This window comes from Adiantum capillus-veneris, chromosome 27 (genome assembly GCF_014529385.1).
Source record: "Adiantum capillus-veneris isolate H3 chromosome 27, ASM1452938v2, whole genome shotgun sequence".
In the NCBI taxonomy this organism is placed as follows: Eukaryota; Viridiplantae; Streptophyta; class Polypodiopsida; order Polypodiales; family Pteridaceae; genus Adiantum; species Adiantum capillus-veneris.
The window spans coordinates 13,703,918-13,725,825 of record NC_140957.1 but is presented as its reverse complement, the minus strand read 5'-3'; the positions used below and the strand labels follow the sequence as shown (position 1 = coordinate 13,725,825).

The 21,908-nt window shown below is 38.8% G+C and overlaps 1 protein-coding gene and 1 pseudogene across 2 annotated transcripts in view; one reads left to right on the top strand and one right to left on the bottom strand.

The window, feature by feature from the left end:
• Positions 1-21,908, bottom strand: part of LOC147421527 (putative lactoylglutathione lyase, chloroplastic) — a 67,300-nt gene that overhangs the window by 30,297 nt on the left and 15,095 nt on the right. Inside the window, exons 3-6 of one of the 2 annotated variants that reach the window (XM_086502835.1) lie at positions 17,723-17,787; positions 17,251-17,466; positions 7,896-7,949; positions 7,150-7,257 (exon numbers count right to left, since the gene is read on the bottom strand). In XM_086502835.1, coding sequence (XP_086358961.1) covers positions 7,150-7,257; positions 7,896-7,949; positions 17,251-17,466; positions 17,723-17,787 — 443 coding nt within the window. The remainder of the gene's footprint in view (positions 1-7,149; positions 7,258-7,895; positions 7,950-17,250; positions 17,467-17,722; positions 17,788-21,908) is intronic. The other variant, XM_086502836.1, reaches the window with a different exon arrangement.
• Positions 13,859-14,609, top strand: LOC147421529 (syntaxin-52 pseudogene; annotated as a pseudogene).

Genomic DNA, 21,908 nt, shown 5'->3' with positions numbered 1-21,908 from the left:
TTCTTTGGAACTGTAGTTTCGTGCTTACTATGATATATATGATTTGTCTAGTGATTGGGATTAATTATGTGTACAAATCCTTTTGGTTCATAGCAAAATAACTACACTTTTTTCAAAATAAAAGTTATAGTCTAGAATGGGTAGTATGATGGGATCCGGTGAAAGAAGTACTTAATTGAGCCTTTTGGGGCCAAAAGAGAAACACTATACGTTGTTGGAAGTGTATTTTATGGATAATCCCTACGTTAATTGTAATGAATTGCACAGAGTGGAAGCGATAGAAATTCATATCATGTGGATTATTCATCTAGGATAATCCTAGTATGTGCAAAATGTAGATATGAGAGAGGTGAAATGAAAAGAATTTTCCCTTCCAAGCCCTATTCTTGCCCGTAGGAAATAAGAATACTGAGGGGAGAGATATACATCTAGCAAGCAGAGCTCAACAACACTGCAAGGTTCGTTATCTGTATCCAACTCCCCATGACTATGCATTTGCTTGGCGCAACAAATAAACATTATGGGACAGGGCATGGCTTTCGTTTCTTATAATTTTTGGAGAGACCACAGTGCCAACCCTCCACCATAATTTTGTATGGAACTTTTGCATGACGTGCACTATATACTTTGTAATTTGGATCTATGACGTTTCATTGCATGACATAATGTTTATCTATTCACAATCCTTTCTCTTAGATTGACTCAAATATCGGCTTGTGGTTAAATTCCATTAACTCATCTATTAACCCTTTTATCCTACCTGTGATAAGATATGACCAAAGTTTTGATGTTTTCATCTTTGTGTCGTTTCTTTGTGTGTGTGAGTGCAAGAGAGAGAGAATGGGGCTTCTTTGATAACACTCCCTACCAAACTCTACACTTCATGGCATCTATGGCAAAACTCTTTCATATAGTTTTAGAGTGACCTCACAAATTCTCGCAGCAAGAAGCCCGGTAATTTCCTAGCAAGACCGCAAACTTCTTGATATGTTTTTGGTGAGCCCGGCGTGAATCTTCCAGGGTGAGAGTTTGTGGGTAACCATGGGTGATCATGGGGAGCAACATTGGTATGCATTTTGCCCCAGCAACAATGCAAATATTTCAAGCATTTGCAATGTTCATGCTACAACAACATGCCACTGAAAGAAGGGAGATTTCAGCAACCAAAGCCATACAGGAAGTTTTCAATAGAATGGATCAATTCAATGGCAAAGATGTAACCAAATACTTGCACGAGTATGTGAAAGAGATGGAGTTGCATTGTGTGTCTGAAGGTGAGATGATTCAAATTCTTGAGTTAGTTGTTGCTCCAAAAATTAGGGAACATGTAAGGGCAATTAAAGATGGGCATGGGAGAAATTGGGAAGAACTCGAAGTAGCTTTAAAGGAGGAATATTTCATGGAGGACTCTGAGAGAGAGACCAAAAGGACATTCTTAGAATGGGTAGTCAAGCCAAAGCAAGGACTGTCAATAACATAGCTACTTAGCAAATTTGAGAGGCGTTATGTACAACTCACCAAGACAGAAAAGGCCACACTAGATGAAGAGAAGACCATTGGCTGCTCTTTGGCTAGCTACATGCACCCATCCTCTAATAGCTTTGTTGGAGCAGGCAATAGCAATGGGACGGATTCAAGGATTAAAAATCCAAAATTGCAATGAGCTACTAACTAAAATTTACAAATGACTCATTACTATTCTTGCAAGTTAAACAGAACAATGCCAGAAAGGCATTGGAATTGGTTTAGATTTTTGCAATAGCATCTGGTTCCCAATGTAGTATTGAGAATTTGAAATTGATCTCCCTCTTTGAGGATGTAAATTTTGACTATGTTGGATGGACCGGAGAGATTGTTAAGAGGGGCAACATTTTCAGACACTTGGGAGTACCTATGGGGGAGAGGACATCCTTCAAACAAGCTCTTGATTGGTTTTGAATTTTCTTACCTTTTACTTTTTTTTTTTTTTTGCCAAACTCACAATAGTGAATGAATGTATTTAAATCTAAAAGAAATTACAAACCGACCTCAAGCTCAAACCAAGCCTTGAGGTACTAAAGATTACACATTGGATTTCCTCTCCCCAAGGCTACCAAGAACACAGTAGTAGGTGTACTATAATAACAAGCTTTTACTTATTGTAGTTATCCACAATGGCATAGTCCGAGTCTTGTTTTTTTCGAGCAAACAGATCATCACTCTGCTTTCTTAGATGATCTCTGAGAAGTTTTCCACAACAAGGTCTCTTTCAAACACCCAACGGATCCTCGCATGCCATATATGGTGGGAAAAGAAGTATCTTGAGTGCAGATAAGAAGAGCACAACTACTCATATTTTTGCCAACAAGGAACAAATCAGTCTTGAAGAACCTGACCTATCATGTCTTTTGGACCCACTTACAAATCTTTCCTAACAGGCCCCTGATTGTCTGGCATTCCATGAACAGGTGGGCCAAGTCTTTTCTAGCCATCTTGCAACCTGAGCATCGATCGGATTCAATTCCTCTTTCCTAGATCTTTACGCATGTTGGTGTTGACAGGCACATCAGTATGACAATTTAGTGGTCAGTCAGATCTGTTTTGCTATTCAGTCGGATTCTGGTCAGTCAGATGTTGGTCAGTCGGATTTTGGTCAGTCAGATGTTGCTGCGTCGGATTCTAGATTACTGCTGAATCAGATATTGTTGAGTCTGATATTATCTGAAGTCGGATTTATACTAAGTCATATTTCTTCTGAGTCGGATTTCTGCTTAGTCAAGTATTTGGCCAAGAACTTCTTTTGGGCAGTTACAACTGTTCGTGTTGGATAATTCATGGGCTTAGAGGACGACTTGGAGAGATGATCTCTCAAGCTGTAAGCCTTTCTTGAAGAAGAATACGAGTTCTGAGTTTACCCTAATCTCTCCTCCTTGCTCTGTCTGATCTTGTCTCTGTGTTATTCTACTGAGTCTGATTCTTGTATTAAGCCTTATGAGGACTGTTTAGCTTGTTTTTCTTCATGTGTTGTCGAACCCCAACACATTTGGCGATCCTGCTGAGTCTGTCTCTCTACTGCGTCTGTTTCTCTGCTGAGCCTGTTTCTCTACTGAGCCTATTTCTTTGCTGAGCTTGTTTTGCTGCTGTGTCTGATGTATTACTGTGCTGGCATTGCGTGAGTTGGGTTGTGTGTTCCATTGGGAGATGTTGCATGTCAGAGAGACCATTTGATGTTGCCTTGGGGGGCATCATCCATCCCCAACATTCATCTGTAGATTTAGATTTTCAGCAATTCAGAGAATCGGGGGACTGTCCCTAAATTGTACCATTCACTCTAATGGAGGCTTGAGAGTGGGTATACTGCTGTGGCGTGTTGACATTTTGGGCCATGAGCAGCATGAGCGATTGCGATTGTAGAGCAGATGGTGGACAATGTGGTTTCTTGGAAGCGCAAATAGATGAAGCAAAGTACCAAGTGAGAGAGGCAATAGGGGTTGTCTCATGAAGGGCTGCAAGATAGAGGATCCAATTTGCTGAATCTGAACCTGCAGATTCAACCTGACACTGTTGAATCAAAATGTGAAGTTGCTGAATTCAACTCTATTTGTGCTGCTGAATCAGAACTGTAGCTGGGATTTATTTCAGACAACTTGAACAGTGCAAGAATCCTTGAGAAGTTTGGAGTGTTTCAAGTAAGAGTTATTTCAAATTTTGCACAAGATTTCTGATTTTAGAAGTTGTATAGCATGATGAAGCACCTATATGTCAAGATGGGAGTGGATCTAGGTATTGTATCCTATGCTCTCCACTTTCAAATGACATGTAGTCTCAGTTCAGTGTGGTGCACTGAATATGAGGGCTAACTTGTTATCTGATTTCTGATTTCTGGAAATGGGTAAAAAGAAGAAGAAGAAATGTGAGGTTTGCATGAGTAGGCCGCATGAGGTGGATGCTTGTCCGTATGTGGTTGATGAGTGCTCAAAGGGAGAGAATTGCAAAAAATGGTGCATGGTCAGATTGTGTAGAAAGCTTCGCAAAGTTGTAAAAATTTTGCATAAAGCATCATGCTTTGAAGAGATGGAGAGGGCATTAGACAAGCTAGATGACCTAGAGTATGAGTTGGAGAGTGCATATGAGTGGCTTGCTGATCATAAAGGGGAAAGACGTAAGTCATGTGCAAGTAGGAAGAAAGTGAGTTGTTTGCGAGAAGCATGTCAGAAATTGAGGGATGTTTTTGAGGAGGTGTTTGAGTTGAGCGAGGATGAGGATGATGAGTGGGAATACCCAATGGGCGTGTCAACATGTCAGGGAAAGGGAGTACAAGTGGGAGGAGTGAGCCAAAGGAGCCACCAAGGACCCATAGATACCCCTAATCCGACATAAAAAATTCCACCAAATGGGAAAATTCTTCACCACATACATCCAAATAACAACCATGATGTTAAAAACATGTGTAGAAGCAATGTTTTTGCATCAGATAGTCTCATATTTGAAAATTCAGCTTGTAAACCATATCAGATTTCCGTTCCAAGTCCTCCTAGAGAATACTCTGATGTTGCAAAAACCATTATTTTTGCAAGTTTTCTTGACCTATTGGAGCAAGATGGAAACACAACATCAATGCATGCTTCCAATCACCAAGATAGGACTAAACATCACCAAACATCAGATCAGGGGAGTCAATCTGAGTGTCCAAAATCAGATCAGGGCAATCACCCTGAATGTGGAAGACTTCATGTTTTAAGTAAGGGAGATGGCATTGATGCTGATATGTTTGTTGTTGATTCTGAGCAAGTTTTTGATCCAATTTTGAAGCCTGAGACGTACTATGGAAGTGATCCTATGGACCAACATAGAGATTTTTTGATAGGTGGAGTGGAATTTTATGATCTAAAAACAATGTCGCAAGTACTTGATTCGAATTCTAATGTGATGCAGCAAACTCCAAGATTTCTTGGAATGCAAAAACAGATTTGTTTGATTTCAAAGACAAACTCAGATTTTTATGATGTTTTTGGGGAGGAACCTATTGTAGGTTTGCCAAATTTGTGTGAGGATGATGCTACTACTCTGTTTTATTGCTCTGAATCAATTCAGATTAAAGCAAAAGAAGATCAGATTGGTTGTTTTCTGAATTTGCAAATTCAAGAAAGTTGGTTTTTGGAGCCTAACTCAGATTTTGAAGCAAAGTATCAGTGTTCTAAGATGTTGCAGATGTTGACGACGCATTGCTTGATGGTTGCAAAGAGATTTTTTCATTTTGAACCAATTCTACATCATCATGAAGTGAAATTTGGTTTTTTTGGAAGTGTTATTTGCTGCAAATTGGTGGCTAAAGTTGATTATGGAGATGTATCTCAGCTATTTGAGCTTGTTCTCAAAGTCAAAAGTTGCAGATATTCAAACTTGTGGAGTTTTTTAAGATCAGATTTCTATGTTTGAAGTACATGTTACTGATGTTCTCAATGCAGAAGTTGCAAATCATATTTTGCAGATGCACAATGTTGAGGTTGATGACTCAATGATCCATATTTCATATTGTTTAAAACAGAATTTGCAGATTGATGATCAGGCAGAAAAAAAAAATTCCTTGATTTTGCAAAAGTCACATGGAAATCAAAGGGATATGATATTTTGGATGTTTTTCATGACAAAATTACAGAGTCTGCTGAACGGAATGATTGATTCCTATGGAAGGAGTTGTTCTATCTCTGATTTACCTAAAATGCTTGATTTTGACGAGAAGGACTTTATTTCAGATTTGGAGGCAATTCTAACTCAATGTTGGAAGAGTCTTGTCTATTTGCAAAGTTTTTATGAAGCAGATATTGCAGATTTTCAAATGGATACAATATTTTGGATGCAATATTAGAATTCTGAATTTTTGATGCAGATATCAGAATTTGTAGAGATGAAGATGTTCTTGAAGCTGAATTTATTTTCAAGAAGATTCAGTATGATTGTTGATTATTGGTTTTACAAGTTTATCTTGTATGAGGAGGATTGGATGTGTTTGTATATGATGATGTCGGAGTATTGGCATGTTGCTATATATTGGTGCACAAGTAATTCACTTGATCTAGTGAGGTACTGCGCAATACTTTAGGATATCAATGTAAGTTTTTTGGGAATTATTGGGCGGTGTCTAATTGTTTTGTATGGTGTATGTTGTGTATCTTGGATTAAGTTCCAGGCACTACACTTTGCATCATATAGGGCTATTAGCACTGATATTTTGAGATAAGGCATTTGACTCTGATCAAGGGATGTGTGGATCTGAGTCGGATTTCTGAGAAATCCGCCACCGGGACGTGCCATGTGTTGACAGGCACATCAGTATGACAATTTAGTGGTCAGTCAGATCTGTTTTGCTAGTCAGTCGGATTCTGGTCAGTCAGATGTTGCTGCGTCGGATTCTGGATTACTACTGAATCAGATATTGTTGAGTCTGATATTATCTGAAGTCGGATTTATACTAAGTCATATTTCTTCTGAGTCGGATTTCTGCTTAGTCAGATATTTGGCCAAGAACTTCTTTTGGGCAGTTACAACTGTTTCGTGTTGGATAATTCATGGGCTTAGAGGACGACTTGGAGAGATGATCTCTCGAGCTGTAAGCCTTTCTTGAAGAAGAATACGAGTTCTGAGTTTACCCTAATCTCTCCTCCTTGCTCTGTCTAATCTTGTCTCTGTGTTATTCTGCTGAGTCTGATTCTTGTATTAAGCCTTATGAGGAATGTTTAGCTTGTTTTTCTTCATGTGTTGTCGAACCCCAACAGTTGGGAGAGCACCCCACCACCTTCCACAAGAATATCTTCATATTTTGAAACTTTCTTACTATTTTCTACCAACTCATACTATGTATTGGGTGTATTGCTATAAAAGGACTTTAGGCTTAGATCATTTGAGAATTATTGCAAGTTCTTTTTACAAAAGTTCCGTAAAGGCACAACTATGGATTTAGAAAAAAACACACTAGTATTAACGGTGTAATTGGCTTAGATTAAAAGATAACAAAAAATTTAAAGGTTGTTAATCTCAAAGAAAACAAAATTTTATCATTCTTTTGCAAATAAATATATGCTTGTCTATTCTAGCATACGAAAAACTCAACCAGTTAATTTTTCTAATAAATTTTGGAAATTGACTACACCTAGATGAAAACTAGAATACCTCTAGATACGCGTTTCCTTTATCATAATGAGCCACATTGTAGATGGAATTGAGCTCTAAAACAGTTGTCCGATCTTCTGGTCCAAAGCCCATAAATGCAAGTTCAAACTATGGTGAAAACCCAACATTCAACATTAGTATCTTGGCCATATGTCAAACAGATTGAAAGCATGTATCTCAAATAGATGCAAGCCAATATCACAAGAAGATTTAGAAATTTTCTCGTGTAAAAAAACGGAGTCTTTTTCAGTGTTTTTCATATAATGCATAACATCATGAGCTTCTGTTCGAGAGGCACCGCATACCTAGCTAGGTACGATTGGGGGCAGGAGACCGCCGGCCCAGTGGGGGGGCCGGCGGTCCCCTGCCCCCAATCATACCTAGCTAGGTATGTGGCGCCTCCCTCACAGAAGCTCATGATGTTGAGGTAAGTCACTATGTGGGAAATATTGTGAGAATTTGTCCAAAACTTCCTGTGTATCCCTAGGACACATATCTTTCATCTTACTCATATTACCAAAGTATAGTGTTTGTGAGAAAGTATGGATGTATGTACCTATCTCTATACAAAAAGAAACATTTTATTGGATAAATTGTGTGTGTGTGTGTGTGTGTGTGTGTGTGTGTGTGTGTGTGTGTGTGTGAGAGAGAGAGAGAGAGAGAGAGAGAGAGAGAGAGAGAGAGAGAGAGAGAGGGAGGGGGGGGGGGGGGGGGGGGGGGGGGGGATGAGAAGACAAGTTACTGACCTTTGTTTTGGACACTTCAAGCTGAAACTTTCTGAGCATTTTCATCCCAAATGACTGCAATCGAGTAGGCACACAACAAAGATTTAAATGTATACAATTGTACATGAAATAGGAACCGATATGTATACTTGATACAACAATTTGAAGGTCTTCTCTGAAACAAAAGGATATAACACAATTCTAGTTAGATAAGCTAAAAAATGCTCAATGCACTAGTGTGACACGAAAGAATTTATAGTAATCTTGATCTAAAATCTCATTAATGATCATAGTAAACTTCCAATCAATTCTAGAGTTGTGTTAATCTTCGCCCGTAGCATCTGCCATCTGGCATGCACCGCCTCCATTTCCTTCATCTTTTAATTTCCCTTTACTTTCGCTATGAGCATCTTCATGGATTCTTGTTTAAACTAGTGTTCTCGAATTGTACTTGATAAGTGGTCTTATTTATTGTTTCTCATATCATATTTCTCACAAACAAAATAAAAGACATTTAGAGTATAAATAAAAGGAGTGACAATAAAGTGTCGCTTTAGGAAAGATTGGGTAATTTTTTTTTACTTTTCATGTATTCAACCAACTAGACTGTGTGATTTTAGCGCAATCGAGTTGGGCTAATAAGAATGAAAATAAAGTGTCACTTTGGAAAAGATGGGGACAAAAAAGATGGAAAAGAATCAGAAAAGATGTTGCAAATTTGCCAACAAAATTCTTTGGAGCAACATTATTTTGCTTCAATCTCTTGAAATATTCTTAAATCTTTTTGATACTAGAGGCTAATTGCTAAAAAGTCCCTCAAATTGAGATTTTAATAAGATTAGGTCTTGGCCAGTCGCGGAGAACTAAAAATCCTTCCAAAACATCTCGAGTGCATAAGTGAAGGGTGAGTTTGAGAAATGGAAAGACCATGGAGGTGGAAAGTCAAATGACTTTTTGTGTGCATATTAATAGAGATGGTGCTTGAAACTGAGTTGCATAAACCACAAAATGACAAAGCGAAATCATCTATCGCAAGAAGATCATTGTAGAGAAATCCTATAGTTCTAAAGCCTACTCCAAAGAGATTGAGCGGGTGGCACGATCTTGGATTCAATTGTTTAAAGGGGACCTAACAAGATTCTAAATCCAAGTTTGTAGATGAAAGCTCAAGCGAATGGAAAAGAAGGGGGACACAATGGCAAAGAAGCGAGAAGCCGGGGGTGGGGGGGGAGGTGTGCAGCAAAGAGAAAATCCAAGCGAGAGGACCGACATGTGAAAAGTTGTATGGGACCCAAGGGGCAACGGCAATAGGAGGACCACGTTGGGTTTAGTGGAGGCATTTGAGAAAACATTGTTTCTTTTCAATGTAAACTGCAATCTAACCAAAAGGTTCGAACAATTGCTCATGAAATTTAGTCCTTATTCTCTACAGGTCTCTCTAGGATACAATCTTCTCTTGCCATCTCATGCTCAGAAGCTCCACACATCCAAAGATGGGCTTTGGTCGATAGCCACACATGTATCTCTTGCTCATTGACTGTTTTTGAGCCAAATTTCTCTCCAAGATTTTGCCTAACATCTTTGTGGCTATGGTCTTTTACATTGATCCTCGTCATAATCTCTTTGTGCCTTAATTAGATGTGGCCATAGCCCCAGTCTTATACCATTTTAAGTTGACAAATAAATGGTCTCCTTAAAATGGCATCATGTCAGTGCGCTTGCCAAAATCCACTATTGCTAAGATATGTTCATATTCTATCCCACAAGAGGTCACTATGATTACTTCCAACATACCTACAAGTCTCTCAGTATAACCATCCATAAGGTGAAATTTCATTCTTGTTTTCCTGAGAGCTAGCCTTCCCCATTTCACCCATATCTCACTGGTGGCAATAACCACTCAAGTCTCTCTATCAAGTATAGCAATTGTTTTTTCTCCTTTATGTGTTCCATTGGTAGGGTGGTATTCCCTTCTTCTCCTTCACAGTAGTCATCCACCTTGTTTATAGGTACTTGTTTTGCCTTTGGTTTATTTTGTGTCATTTTACCCATTTGATCATCTGAGAGAAGGTCTTGAAAATGAATTTTCAATCCTATCTTCTCCAAATGTTTTCCCACTTCTACCTATAGATGTGGTTTAATCTGTAACAACTTAGGAGAGTTATCATGCATTGTATAGGAGTTGAAATTAGTTCATGTAGGCTTTTAGTGTCCATCACCCTTGGAGTTGACTTCCATTATGAAGGCACTACCTTAACCTCCAATTTTGTGTTGTGTTCTCCTATAAAAGGTAGAAAAATCTTCAATGTTTAAGGTTTTCTCTCCACAAATGCTCCATTCTTGCATCATCGTATAGAGATTGTATGTCTCCTTGGTAACACTCGTGATCCATGTTGATCTCAATGATAGGTGCATACCTAAAGGTCAAACTACCACCCTTCTTATTTCTTATCATTTCCCATAAGACTTGTGACCATGGCTCATCCACTTTAGGAATTGGCATCATCACTTGTGACTTTGAGTCATCTGTGGTATTAGACAGTACCTATTTCTCAATGGTGTTTTTGTCTTTGGTCTCATGTGATCATTTGCTTAGTTTCCTTTGCCCTCAATTTCCCTGTCTCTTTTGTGGATCAATAACTCTCTTCTAGGGATCTTTTGTATTTCTAGATCCTTTAGAGCTTGAGCTGTCTCTTTGAGCTTTTTCTACTGTTTGATTCTTTGTCTCTCAATCTCTTGATGTGAATATGTCAACCATCTCTACTCTAGTGACTAATTAGTTTTCAGTCTAGCCTCATAAGCTTGTAGTAGAGCCTCTAAGGGTTCTATAATTTATCCTCACCAAGATTGAACCTCCCAATGATCTCTTGGATGACACGCTCTTTTGGTTTTCTCCGTGCTTTCCTTTTCTTGTTTTAGTTTCTCTTTGGTTTGTTGTAGCTTAGTTTCTAAGGTAGTTTTCTCCTTTAGCCTTTTTCCTTTAAACTTTTCTCGTTTAGCTTTCCAAGATTTTCTTTGAGTCCTCTTTGTTATGCTCTCAAATTTCGTCTGAATCGGCAGTTTGTGTTCACCTTCAATTGGCTTACTTTTGGCAGCTTCTTAAGCTTGAGCTCTTTTCATCACATTTACTAAAACTATAGGCTGAATTTCAAATCCACTTGAGCACGAAAAAATTCAATGATATTCATCGTCACTTTCCCTTTGTTATCATAATATTTTGGACATTCTTGAAGAGCATGATTGCATACACATTCATCACAATATGGAAAAATCTTTACTTATTCACACTTGTGTGGAAAACTCCTTATCTAGTCATCACCTCCACATTCATAGCATTGAATTGTCTATTGGGATGCTTGTTGAGCCTCCATTATCTGTCTTGACCTAGGAGGATAAGCTCTAGGTTTATAATTTTGGTTTTCTATGAACATGAGCATGTTCTTGTCCATTGTATGGTGACTTTTTGTTGGTTGTGTAACATACAATGGTTGCGGAAACATCATTTGTACCAATCCAAGAAGGAAGACCTTTGTCAACATAAGTAGTATTCTCGGACTCTCTCTCAAAGGATTCAATCGGCTCTTCATAGTATATAGTTGATGGTAGAATTCTCTGACTTGCAATTGTTTCTACTAATTGTACTTATCTAACATTTGGTTGGTTCGAGTTGAGGTTTCGAGGGAGCTTTTTCCAAAATTTTGCTCAACTTCTCTCTCTCTCTCTCTCTCTCTCTCTCTATATATATATATATATATATATATATATATATATATATATATATAATTATATATACACACACACATACATACATACATATATATATTCCTCTCCCCCTTCTCTCTCTCTCTCTCTCTCTCTCTCTAGATGCACCCATACACATACACATACACACATACATACATACATATATATATTCCTCTCCCCCTTCTCTCTCTCTCTCTCTCTCTCTCTCTAGATGCACACACACACACATACACACACACATACATACACACACACATACACACATACATACATACATATATATATTCCTCTCCCCCTTCTCTCTCTCTCTCTCTCTCTCTCTCTCTCTCTCTCTCTCTCTCTCTCTCTCTCTCTAGATGCACCCTCCTTGTCCATCACACAAACCAAGATTCATCATCGCATCAACTAGATATTGAGACTGGTAGATCTAGGAGAATACCAACAGAGGCTAAGACTTTCAAGATGTGTCATAGTAAGCCAAAGACAGAGCTACATCACATATGTCATTTTCCATTATACTATGAGATATGAGACCATTTTCATTGTCTATTCAGATAGGGATTTGGACCACTTGCTAGAGTCATGAGATATCAAGATCAGAGATGCCTCGGGTTGTTTTTGCTAGAGTTGTGTAGACACAGGGAGAGTCTCTTGAGGAGATTAGACAGTGGGAGACATTCACAAAGGGAGATCACTGACAGAGAATTGATAGTTAGATGAACAAGCTTCACAACAAACTTTAGAGTCCACCTATGCTAGAGGTATATTGACTGATAGATCCATTGATCTTGGGAGAGCTAGACTGATAGAGGTATGTTGACTGACAGAACTGTTGAGCTTGGGAGAGATAGACGCTTATGTCCACGAGGGCCACCACAACTTGAGAAAAAATCTCACAGAGACCAAAGTAGGGGGCCGAAAGAAAGATTGTATAAGGGAACCAATAGGATCCCCCATAGATGCATCGCATTAGAGCCATCCGCATTTTGCATCATTCTCTCCTTCCTGTGCAAACCCTAACTCCCACCAATGAAGAAGACGGAGACGCCACATGCTAGAGAAGGTGGTGTAGTAGCTTTGTCAAACATGGCAACACTAAGAGTTCATCATGTGCAAAGAAGTGCTATGCAAGAGTGCGGGGCGGGGGGGGGGGGGGGGGGGGGGGGATCTTGTACTTTTCTTAATGAATTTAATCAAAGTAGAGAAACTACTTATCTCTGCTCAACGATAAAAGATTACATGAAAACATTCTTTTACAAAAGGTGAAATCCGCATGATTATGCAGGCAATCTATTTGTCATCGATTATGTTCTTCCCTAGCCAACTCGCAATTATAGGCGGAAAACGAATAGGCAAGGTTGCCTTGTGTGTAGCATACACTAATGCAAGCATACCCACCTTCTCACTAGCCTCATTTTTTTTAATGGCAATCTTCTATAGTAGCCATGCAACATCAACGCCCAAGCTTATCAAATAAATAACAAAGGCTAAAGGACATGACTGATAATGATATCGACGTCACCAAGTATTTCCAACATATCAAGCGAGAAACTCTTTACTTTGGGCACCTTCTTGTTTCTTACCATCTTCATCACTTTCTTCCTTTGAGGTGAAAGTCTTCCAGAGGCCGGCTCATCTTCAAAAAATGCAAAGATGGTGAGGGCTCTCAGAAGAGAAGAGGCAACCTGCTTGTAATGGCAAAGATAAGGATGTGGAAGGAGTTTCCATACATCCACATGCACCTAGCCATGTCCGCTTCTCTCTCTCTCTCTCTCTCTCTCTCTCTCTCTCTCTCTCTCTCTCTCTCTCTCTCTCTCTCTCTCTCTCTCTCTCTCTCTCTCTCTCTCTCTCTCTCACAAGCAAGCAAGCAAGCAAGCAAGCAAAACTTGGCCTCTTCCGTTTGGACCCTTCTCTGATGCATCACAAAGGTTAATTCAATGTTTTCTCTTCTTATGTGTGCTTAAAAAGCCCATGCAATGTACATCATGGAAGGAGAAGAACATAGCTCAGCTGCATTTGCAATGATATGTAACTTATATCTTTGTAGTTTTTAGATGTTAATGAAATTATACCACACATTTGCTAGAGAGAGAGAGAGAGAGAGAGAGAGAGAGCAGGAAGAAAACATGGCTAGCTACATGTCTATGGAAACTCCTTGTTCTTGAGAGAACTCCTTGTGCTTGAGAGAGAGAGAGAGAGAGAGAGAGAGAGAGAGAGAGAGAGAGAGAGAGAATCTTGCGATGGCACAAAAAGATTCATGGCTATGAGAATGTGAGGATGTAGTGTGGTTGTCTAATGATATTGCAAGACGCTTGGCAGATTGAGAATCTGGCATCACCATCTTGAGGCCAAATGAAGCTACTTGCCTCATCTCTCTCATTCGCTGCAAGCTCACTATGCTTGTCACAAAGCTTGATAGTCTTTCCTCCCTTCTCAATAACTCTTCCCTTAATAAGTCCCACAATGACAGAGATCTTCTCAAGAGACAAGAACTAGTAAAGAATCTTTATGCTCGGATGAATGAGATGAGTGGGCCTCACCTTGCTTCAAGATATTGATAGGAGCAGTCTTCTTGGGCAAGATATCATGCAAGCAGAACTTAGAGGAAACAACCGTACAACTAGGCTGACCAATTTTGGCATTATTACATTTTAACGACAGAATATGAGGGATCAAGATGATGACCTTCTAAGTCTTGAAGAAACAACATTAAGCACAAAGCATATTGCTTTGGCTGTGAATGATGAGTTGGATTTTCATGCAAGGCTTTTGGAGGAGCTAGATAAAGATGTGGATATCACAAACAATCAATTGAAGGTTGTTCACAGGAGGCTAGCATACTTAAGCAAGAAAGCAAGTAGTAATTGCTCATGCATGTCATCAATAGTGATGGTCTTTATCCTTGTTTTTCTAATTCTTGTATTTTATGGTATTGTTAAATATACTTATCAGAACCAATTTGTATTGAAGGAATCACATAAATTGTAAGATATGAGTGAGTGGCAAATTTTCATCTTGTTTCATTGTGTGTGTGTGTGTGTGTGTGTGTGTGTGTGTGTGTGTGTGTGTGTGTGTGTGTGAGAGAGAGAGAGAGAGAGAGAGAGAGAGAGAGAGAGAGAGGGGGAATTTCTGCCCCTAAATCCAAAGAATCACCCTTCCACCAAAATATTTGGTTCTCCAACCAGCTCAAGGCTATAGCTCAAGGCTAACTTGAGGCACACTTTTCTTGAAAACGAGAGAGAGAGAGAGAGAGAGAGAGAGAGAGAGAGAGAGAGAGAGAGAGAGAGAGAGAGAGAGAGAGAGAGAGAGACTCTTCACTTGGGCATTTTTTACGCAACTTTTTGTGGGGTGGCATGGATGGCTCTACTGACATTGGACCATGAGTCCATTGGGCCATAGTCATTTTGTCGAGAGAGGAGGGAGGATTGTGGATTATTGATCTAGAGATGCACAACAAGGCATTGCTTGTGATGCTCATAATACACTAATCATTTCTAGGGGTAGAGCCTTGGCAATAGTTTTTGCATCATGCTTTGTCACATTCCCGTCCTCATTTTGAATCTCTAGATGTTGCCGGTGTCTTGCACCCGACCATCAGATTCATCTTCACAAATGCACCCTTAGAGAGATTGAAGAGGCCATTCCACCCGATTGGCATGACTTACTAATTTACCTTCCCATCAAGGATGTGAGTGCACTTTGATCCGATCTCAGGAGAACGAATTGTTGCTCAGTAGGGGACTCTAGTCTTTAGCATCACCGAGACTAGCCTTTGTTGAGCGATGATGGTGTCCCTCTACACACATGCACACACACACACACACACACACACACATTTATATGTGTGTGTATGTAGAGAGAGAGAGGGGGGGGACATAAGACAAAGACAGAGAGAGAGAGTGATTTTAAAAAAATATATCTCTCCAAAAAGCTTGCTCCAAAAACTAATTTTGGAGCGAAGCAAGCCTTTAGTTAGTTGAGTAAAATCTAGAAAAATCTCCCTCCAAAGCTCCCTCCATTCTCATCCTCCGTCGATTCTCTTGAGATGAAGGAGGTTGTTGGCCCAACACTGGTTGAGGCTTGTCTCCCCCTTGGGCTACACTATTCACGTCTATTAGGTATCTCGATAGTGGTGGCAATGGTTGCATCCTTGGATGTCCATATGACTTTTCTTCACGTAATTCTTGTTATAAAAACACTCATTTGTTTCATGGTTAGTCCATTTCTGCCCAATAGTACACCACTTCAAAATTTATTGTGTATTTATTGTTGCTGGTCTCGGATGACTGTTACACCATGGGGTGGGATGATCCCCCCACAAGTGTCATATCTCCTTGTTGGTCGTTACCGTACATTCACGTTCTGTCTATAGCCCGGGTTCATTCTCCTAATCACTTATTCAACCATTTGATCAATGTTTGGCATGGTAGGAGTTTAAACTTTTTGCTTCATTGTGGATTCACTTGTTGTAGAAGAGATACTGCTACTCGCATTGTCTGCATCTTCTATCATCTCTACGCATGCCTTATAATTATTTACTAGATATAAAGATTTTATTGAGGTGCTCAAATGTTGTGCATGCTTTCACATGTAGGTCCTTCTTGAGAGTTTCATTCCTTGAGCCCTTCATAAAAGGAACTGATAGCCTCTCATCTAGTGGTAACTCTCCCATAGCACAACTCTCTATACTATTTGAAGCAAAGGAGAGCTTCTTTCACTTTCCCGTTCTCACTTTGCTTGAACGCCTAGATTTGGGACACGGTGTTATGTTTAACTCCCATTTTAGAGAACTCTTCAACAAATTCATGTAGAAGTTACTCTATATTTGAAGAATATCTTTTGTTCAAAGGTTGAAACTATGTCAAGGTTGTTCCCTCCAATGTTAGCCCAAATCCTTAGTACTGAGTGTGGAAATTTGCAACCTGTTTAGCTCTCAAAACTTGTTTGAAGAGTGAGACATGAGCATATGGATCTCTTGACCTATTATAATTTTTGGTGACACACTTAGTTACCTGAGATGGTTGCAAAAGTTGTGTTTTTGCAACCATTTTCACTACTCTAGGCTCTCCTATTAGAAAATCTCTAGCCTCATAACCCCACTAGAAATCCTAGTTGGAGTTCTCTCTCTCTCTCTCTCTCTCTCTCTCTCTCTCTCTCTCTGCCTGTGCGCCTTAAACCTCAGATAGATTAGTGTTCTTCTTTTGCTTGCTATTGAATATGTCTATGTTTTTGTTTGAATTTCACTAGTCTATGCAATCTCCTTTCCTCATCTAGTGTTCTCCCTTCTTGCATTGCTTGGAAGTTTAGACTCCCAACCAACAAAACGAAAGAAGTATCGTTTTAGAACCTCTTCCTATCATCCTTCTTTTTGGTTAATTGTTTTGTCCATCTAAAAAAATTAATAGTGGTTTTTGCATCGATGGAAACTCTCTATTAAGAAAGGGGCAAGGAGAGAGGAGGTACTTGTGTGGGCGTGCACACATCCACATGGCAAGAGCAGGTTTTCTTAAAATACTCTATAATTATGTGTAAATGATAGCACAAAGAACAAAAAAAGCAATGTCTACGAGGTAAGAGTTGAGACCGTTTTAAAGTTAATAATTAACCAAAGATAGAGAAATGTGGTTTGTACCTTTTCATAGAAAGTAATGGCACTTTGCAAGTCTACAACTCTAAGCATGACTTGGCACAATGGATCCCCTCCATAGGAGACTCTTTGTAGAAGTTCTATCTCGTAACCATTTGGATCCTCTACAAAAGCGCAAATAGTGCTAGCTCCCTTCACTTGCCTTGCCTCTTTAGTCACTTTGCCTCCCTTACTCTTTATAGATTCTAATGATTTTTGTACCTGTAAATCAATCATTACCCAATTTCAACCAGAAACACATAGATTGGTGGTTTCATGATAAATTTTTTTATTAATGGAAAAGGAATGTAAATCTATGTTTTAAAAAGTTTGAATTCTAAATTTGCATCAACTTTGTTTTCTTTTATGCTTGCAACATGTGTGTTTTGAAGGGATTTCTTTTTTTTTATATAGCAAATTTACGCACTCGATTAATCTGATAATAAAACGATTTATCAAATGTAATCACCTAACTTACATTGCCAACATTGATCCCGATGTGCCCAAATCCGCTACCCACATTAAACTCACATATCTCAAAGTCTGCAAGCACGTATAAATCCTTTTTAGCTTTCTCTAAAATTAATATAATAAGGAAACTTTACAGATGAGTGCCCTTATAAAAGCTATTGAATTAATCATAGTATATTTGAGGATGGTGTCTTTTAATGTGGCTAAGGATCATGATTATAAGCTATATAAGCCACAAAACAAAGAGAACTTGGAAGGCCTCTCTCTCTCTCTCTCTCTCTCCCTCCACCGCCTTCCCCCAAAATACACAAATGCATGTGTAAGTATGTACATAAATGTGCCCCTAGGTATGTTGCATCTATTGACATACATGCATATGCACCCACTAAAGTATTGCATACAATCATGTCTATATATGCATATATGTATAAATTGTATCCATTCCCATAGTACATATTCATGGGCATGAGTTGATAATCATTTATGGGTGCTACATGTAAAGGTCGATAATCCTCAATGGGTGTTACATATAAAGGCCACAAGGTATCAGAGCTCTTGGTAAAAGAAATAGAGAATCTTGAAAGCTCTAGAGGCCTTCATTGGGTCATATCAAAATTGGGGTGCAGGATAGCTAGTGAGGATCTAGCCCACCTATTCATGGAATGTCACGCGATTAGAGGCCTGGCAGAGAAAATTTGCAAGTGGGTCCAAAGGACATGGCATATCAGATTCTTAAAGAACTGACATGTTCCTTGATGGCAAGAAGTTGAGAACTCTTGCTCTTCTCATCTTCATTCAAACTGTCAGGTACTTCTTCTTTCATCATATATGGCAGGCAAGGAGTTGTCGTGTGTTTGAAGGAGATCTTGACGTGGAAAGCTTCTCAAAGAATAGACAAGAAAGCAGAGTGGTGATCTTTACGCTCTGACACAAGCAAGACTCGGATGACTGCTCTAGGGCTACTCATGCCGTGTTATTATCCTATGAGATAAGTAAAGCCTAGAGATATGGTTCACCTACTTTGTTAAGCCGATGATAATAAGCCTCGATGAGAGGCATTAGAGATCCAGGTTGTAATCTTCAACACCTCAAGGCTCTGAGCTTGAGGTTGTTTTGTGATTGTATGTTGTGCTTAATACAATTCACTCACAAATTGTGAGTTTTGCAAAAAAGTTGTAGAGGCCTTCATAACTCGGTCGCTTACATTTGATGTTTTAAAGCGACATAGAGTTTTATAGCACAAATTGAGGCAGATGCCTAGCAACGAGACAATTCATAAAAGAAGTAAAATTGGTGGTCTCCATTGTGTGGGATATTAAAGGTTTGCATCAGCGTAGTCTGGACCAAATTGAAAATTGAGATTAGCCCCCTCAATTAAAAGTAAGAGGAACAAAAACCAATTAAACATAGGAGTGAATAGTTCAACCAATCTTTCAAGTTTCTAAAAGTCCAAGAGCTTCTATTTTTCATCTTAACAAGGGGAAAATTTTGCCAACTAGATTCTAGAAACAAAGACTTCGGAGACTATGGGAACGATCACTTAGAAGATTTGTTGATGGCAACTAACATTGGGCATTGTCTAGCAATGCATACTCATATACAATCAAAACACATTGCTGTATGCTATGAAATCTCTGCTAGTGGGACAATCCATAAAAGAAGTAACATTGGTGGTGTGCAATGTGTAGGAAGGATTGCCTAATCAGCTTAGCCTAGAGCCAATTAAGAATTAAGATAATCCCATTTTAAATGAAGGTAAGAGGAATGAAAAATAGTACAAACTACAAGGAAATAGCTCAAAAATCTTGAAATGTTGTAGAAGTCCATTAGCACTTCCCATTTGCATCTTAACGAGGGAGAAATTGGCCGAGTAGCAACAAAGACTTTGGAGAAGATCAAAATATCCTAGAAGATTTTTGATGGCAAGTACTAGATGATTGATGATAGATAGCAACACATAGTCACATAACTCAATCAAAGGGCATTGACACATGGTGATGGAGCTAGAGACTACAAAAGGAGCACCCATTATAGCTTTGTTGTATGGCTTAGCTATCATTTTGTGGTTTGATTGTTTAGTTGTTAATCCTTTAGCTAGTTGTTGCCTAAGCTACAAGGGTTATTAGTAATGCAATGATATTCATTCTTAAACTTGGTCTTATATCTCTTTTTTTTTTGCTTCAACTCCATGACTAATATATTTTATCCTTTTTCTAATACATTAATATATAAGAGGAGTTAGCATATACAACTAACACAGCTTCATAGGACCTTTACAGACATTGATTGCGGTTGCACACTTTTGTTTGAAATTGGTGGACATGATTGTTTATCCTTGTGCCCTGCAATTTTCTCTAGAGAGTGGTGTGCTTGATGTAGTGGTGGAGTCGACTTGTGAGATGCCTTCTTCATTATTGGAGGACATCATCTCTTGGTTCCCCGTCTAGATCTACTTAGTGATGGATTCTTTGTGGTTATGCTCAACCGTGTGAGGTACTACCAACTCCTAGGGATCATGGGGTTGTTAGGGAGATCAAGTGGTATCCATGGACTGAAGCCATTGGGGCATGCAAATTCTAATTGTCAAGTAAATCAATTTAAGTTCACTTGCCATGGACATTAGGATCCTTTATATATGTATCTATTTGTTTAATTAAACTCTTATTTTGGGTTGAGTTCTTGTGTGTACAAGGTCTTCTCCTCTCTCTTCTCTCTGTCACTCTTCTTCTTCACCTTCTCAACCATGGTGTTATCCAACATTCTATCAGAGCTAGGTGCTCACATTTCGTAGCCAAATGTTGCACTTGAAGTTCGTGGGAGCAGCCTCCTATAGAGAGGAAAGAGGATAAATTAGACTTCTCCAAATTTGTCAACACTTCCTTCAAAGAGTAGGTCCTAGGATGTGGAAGGGTTTTCAACACAACTAGACCTTCGACTCAATCTTTGTGGGGTTTCTAAAGAACATGCCGACAATAGGATTTGACGGCCATCCACCAATCAAGGGGCGTCAAAAATGTCACATGAAAAGCAGGAAAGTGTTGTGGATGTCAGCGGGAATGGCGAGGACAAAAAATTAATGTTAGGATTTGACATGCACCCTAGAATTTCAATGGACACTCACTTTCAAGAATTGCCAATCCCCATGGAATGAAAATTTTTAACACTGCCATTCCAAATATAATTTTCAATATTCATAGCCATTCCAACAAGTTTTGATATCCAACCAGAATCAAGATTTGAATCTTACAAAATAAGAGCCATGGAAAAAACATACATGTCTATGGGTAGTAAATAAAATCCAACCTAATTTCTAAAACATGCAATTTTTTGAAAAATCACATGGGAAGATATGTATACATTAAAACAGATAGAGAATTTTATGGAGCAAGTGAGCATGCACATGAATTCACCACCAAATAACAATGGAAAAGATACAATATAATAGAGCACTCTAATTCAACATTAGTTAAATTGCATCTTGCACTTCAATAGGCTCCTCTAAATAGGTTAAACAATGTCATGAATCCATGATGCATATCCATAAATTTGAATGCGATAGCAAATTGAAAAACCAATAAGATAAAGAAAAGTCATATGTCAACTACATCCTTGTTAAGCTCACTCCACATCATGTTGTTGTTATGGATTCACTTCTTCTGTTCTTCATGGCCTTCCATGCTTCCAAACACTCATCCCAACGTACATTTTTGGATTTCCAATCTTTGTAGTGTTCATAGCCAAAAAAATCAATAAATTTAAACTCTCAAGAGACAATTGATTGTGAAACTTTCTCTTGATCTTGTTCATCTTTGAAAAGCCTCTCTCACATGCTACAATTGAGAGAAGTAGCACTAGCAAGACTCTCCAAAGCTTTATGGTCCAAGGAAAAGAATGCTCCCACTCATCATGATTCTTGGTATCCAACCTAGTTGCATGCATATCTTTTCCTTTAAAGCAATTTTGCATTCTCGTTATAAAATACATGCGTTCTCCTTTACATTCTTGCTCATTGATTAAGGAACTTTCTCTTTGCCCAAAGTGATTACATTAAACTACCAACCATTCTCTAAACAAAGCATTTAGCTTTTCAAATCTGGATCATAATCTTTAAGCGAGAAATACTTCAAAAAGATCAAAATTTCCTTTAAAGCGATCCCATAATGATTGGTGTACGCTTCTAACATAGCCTCGAC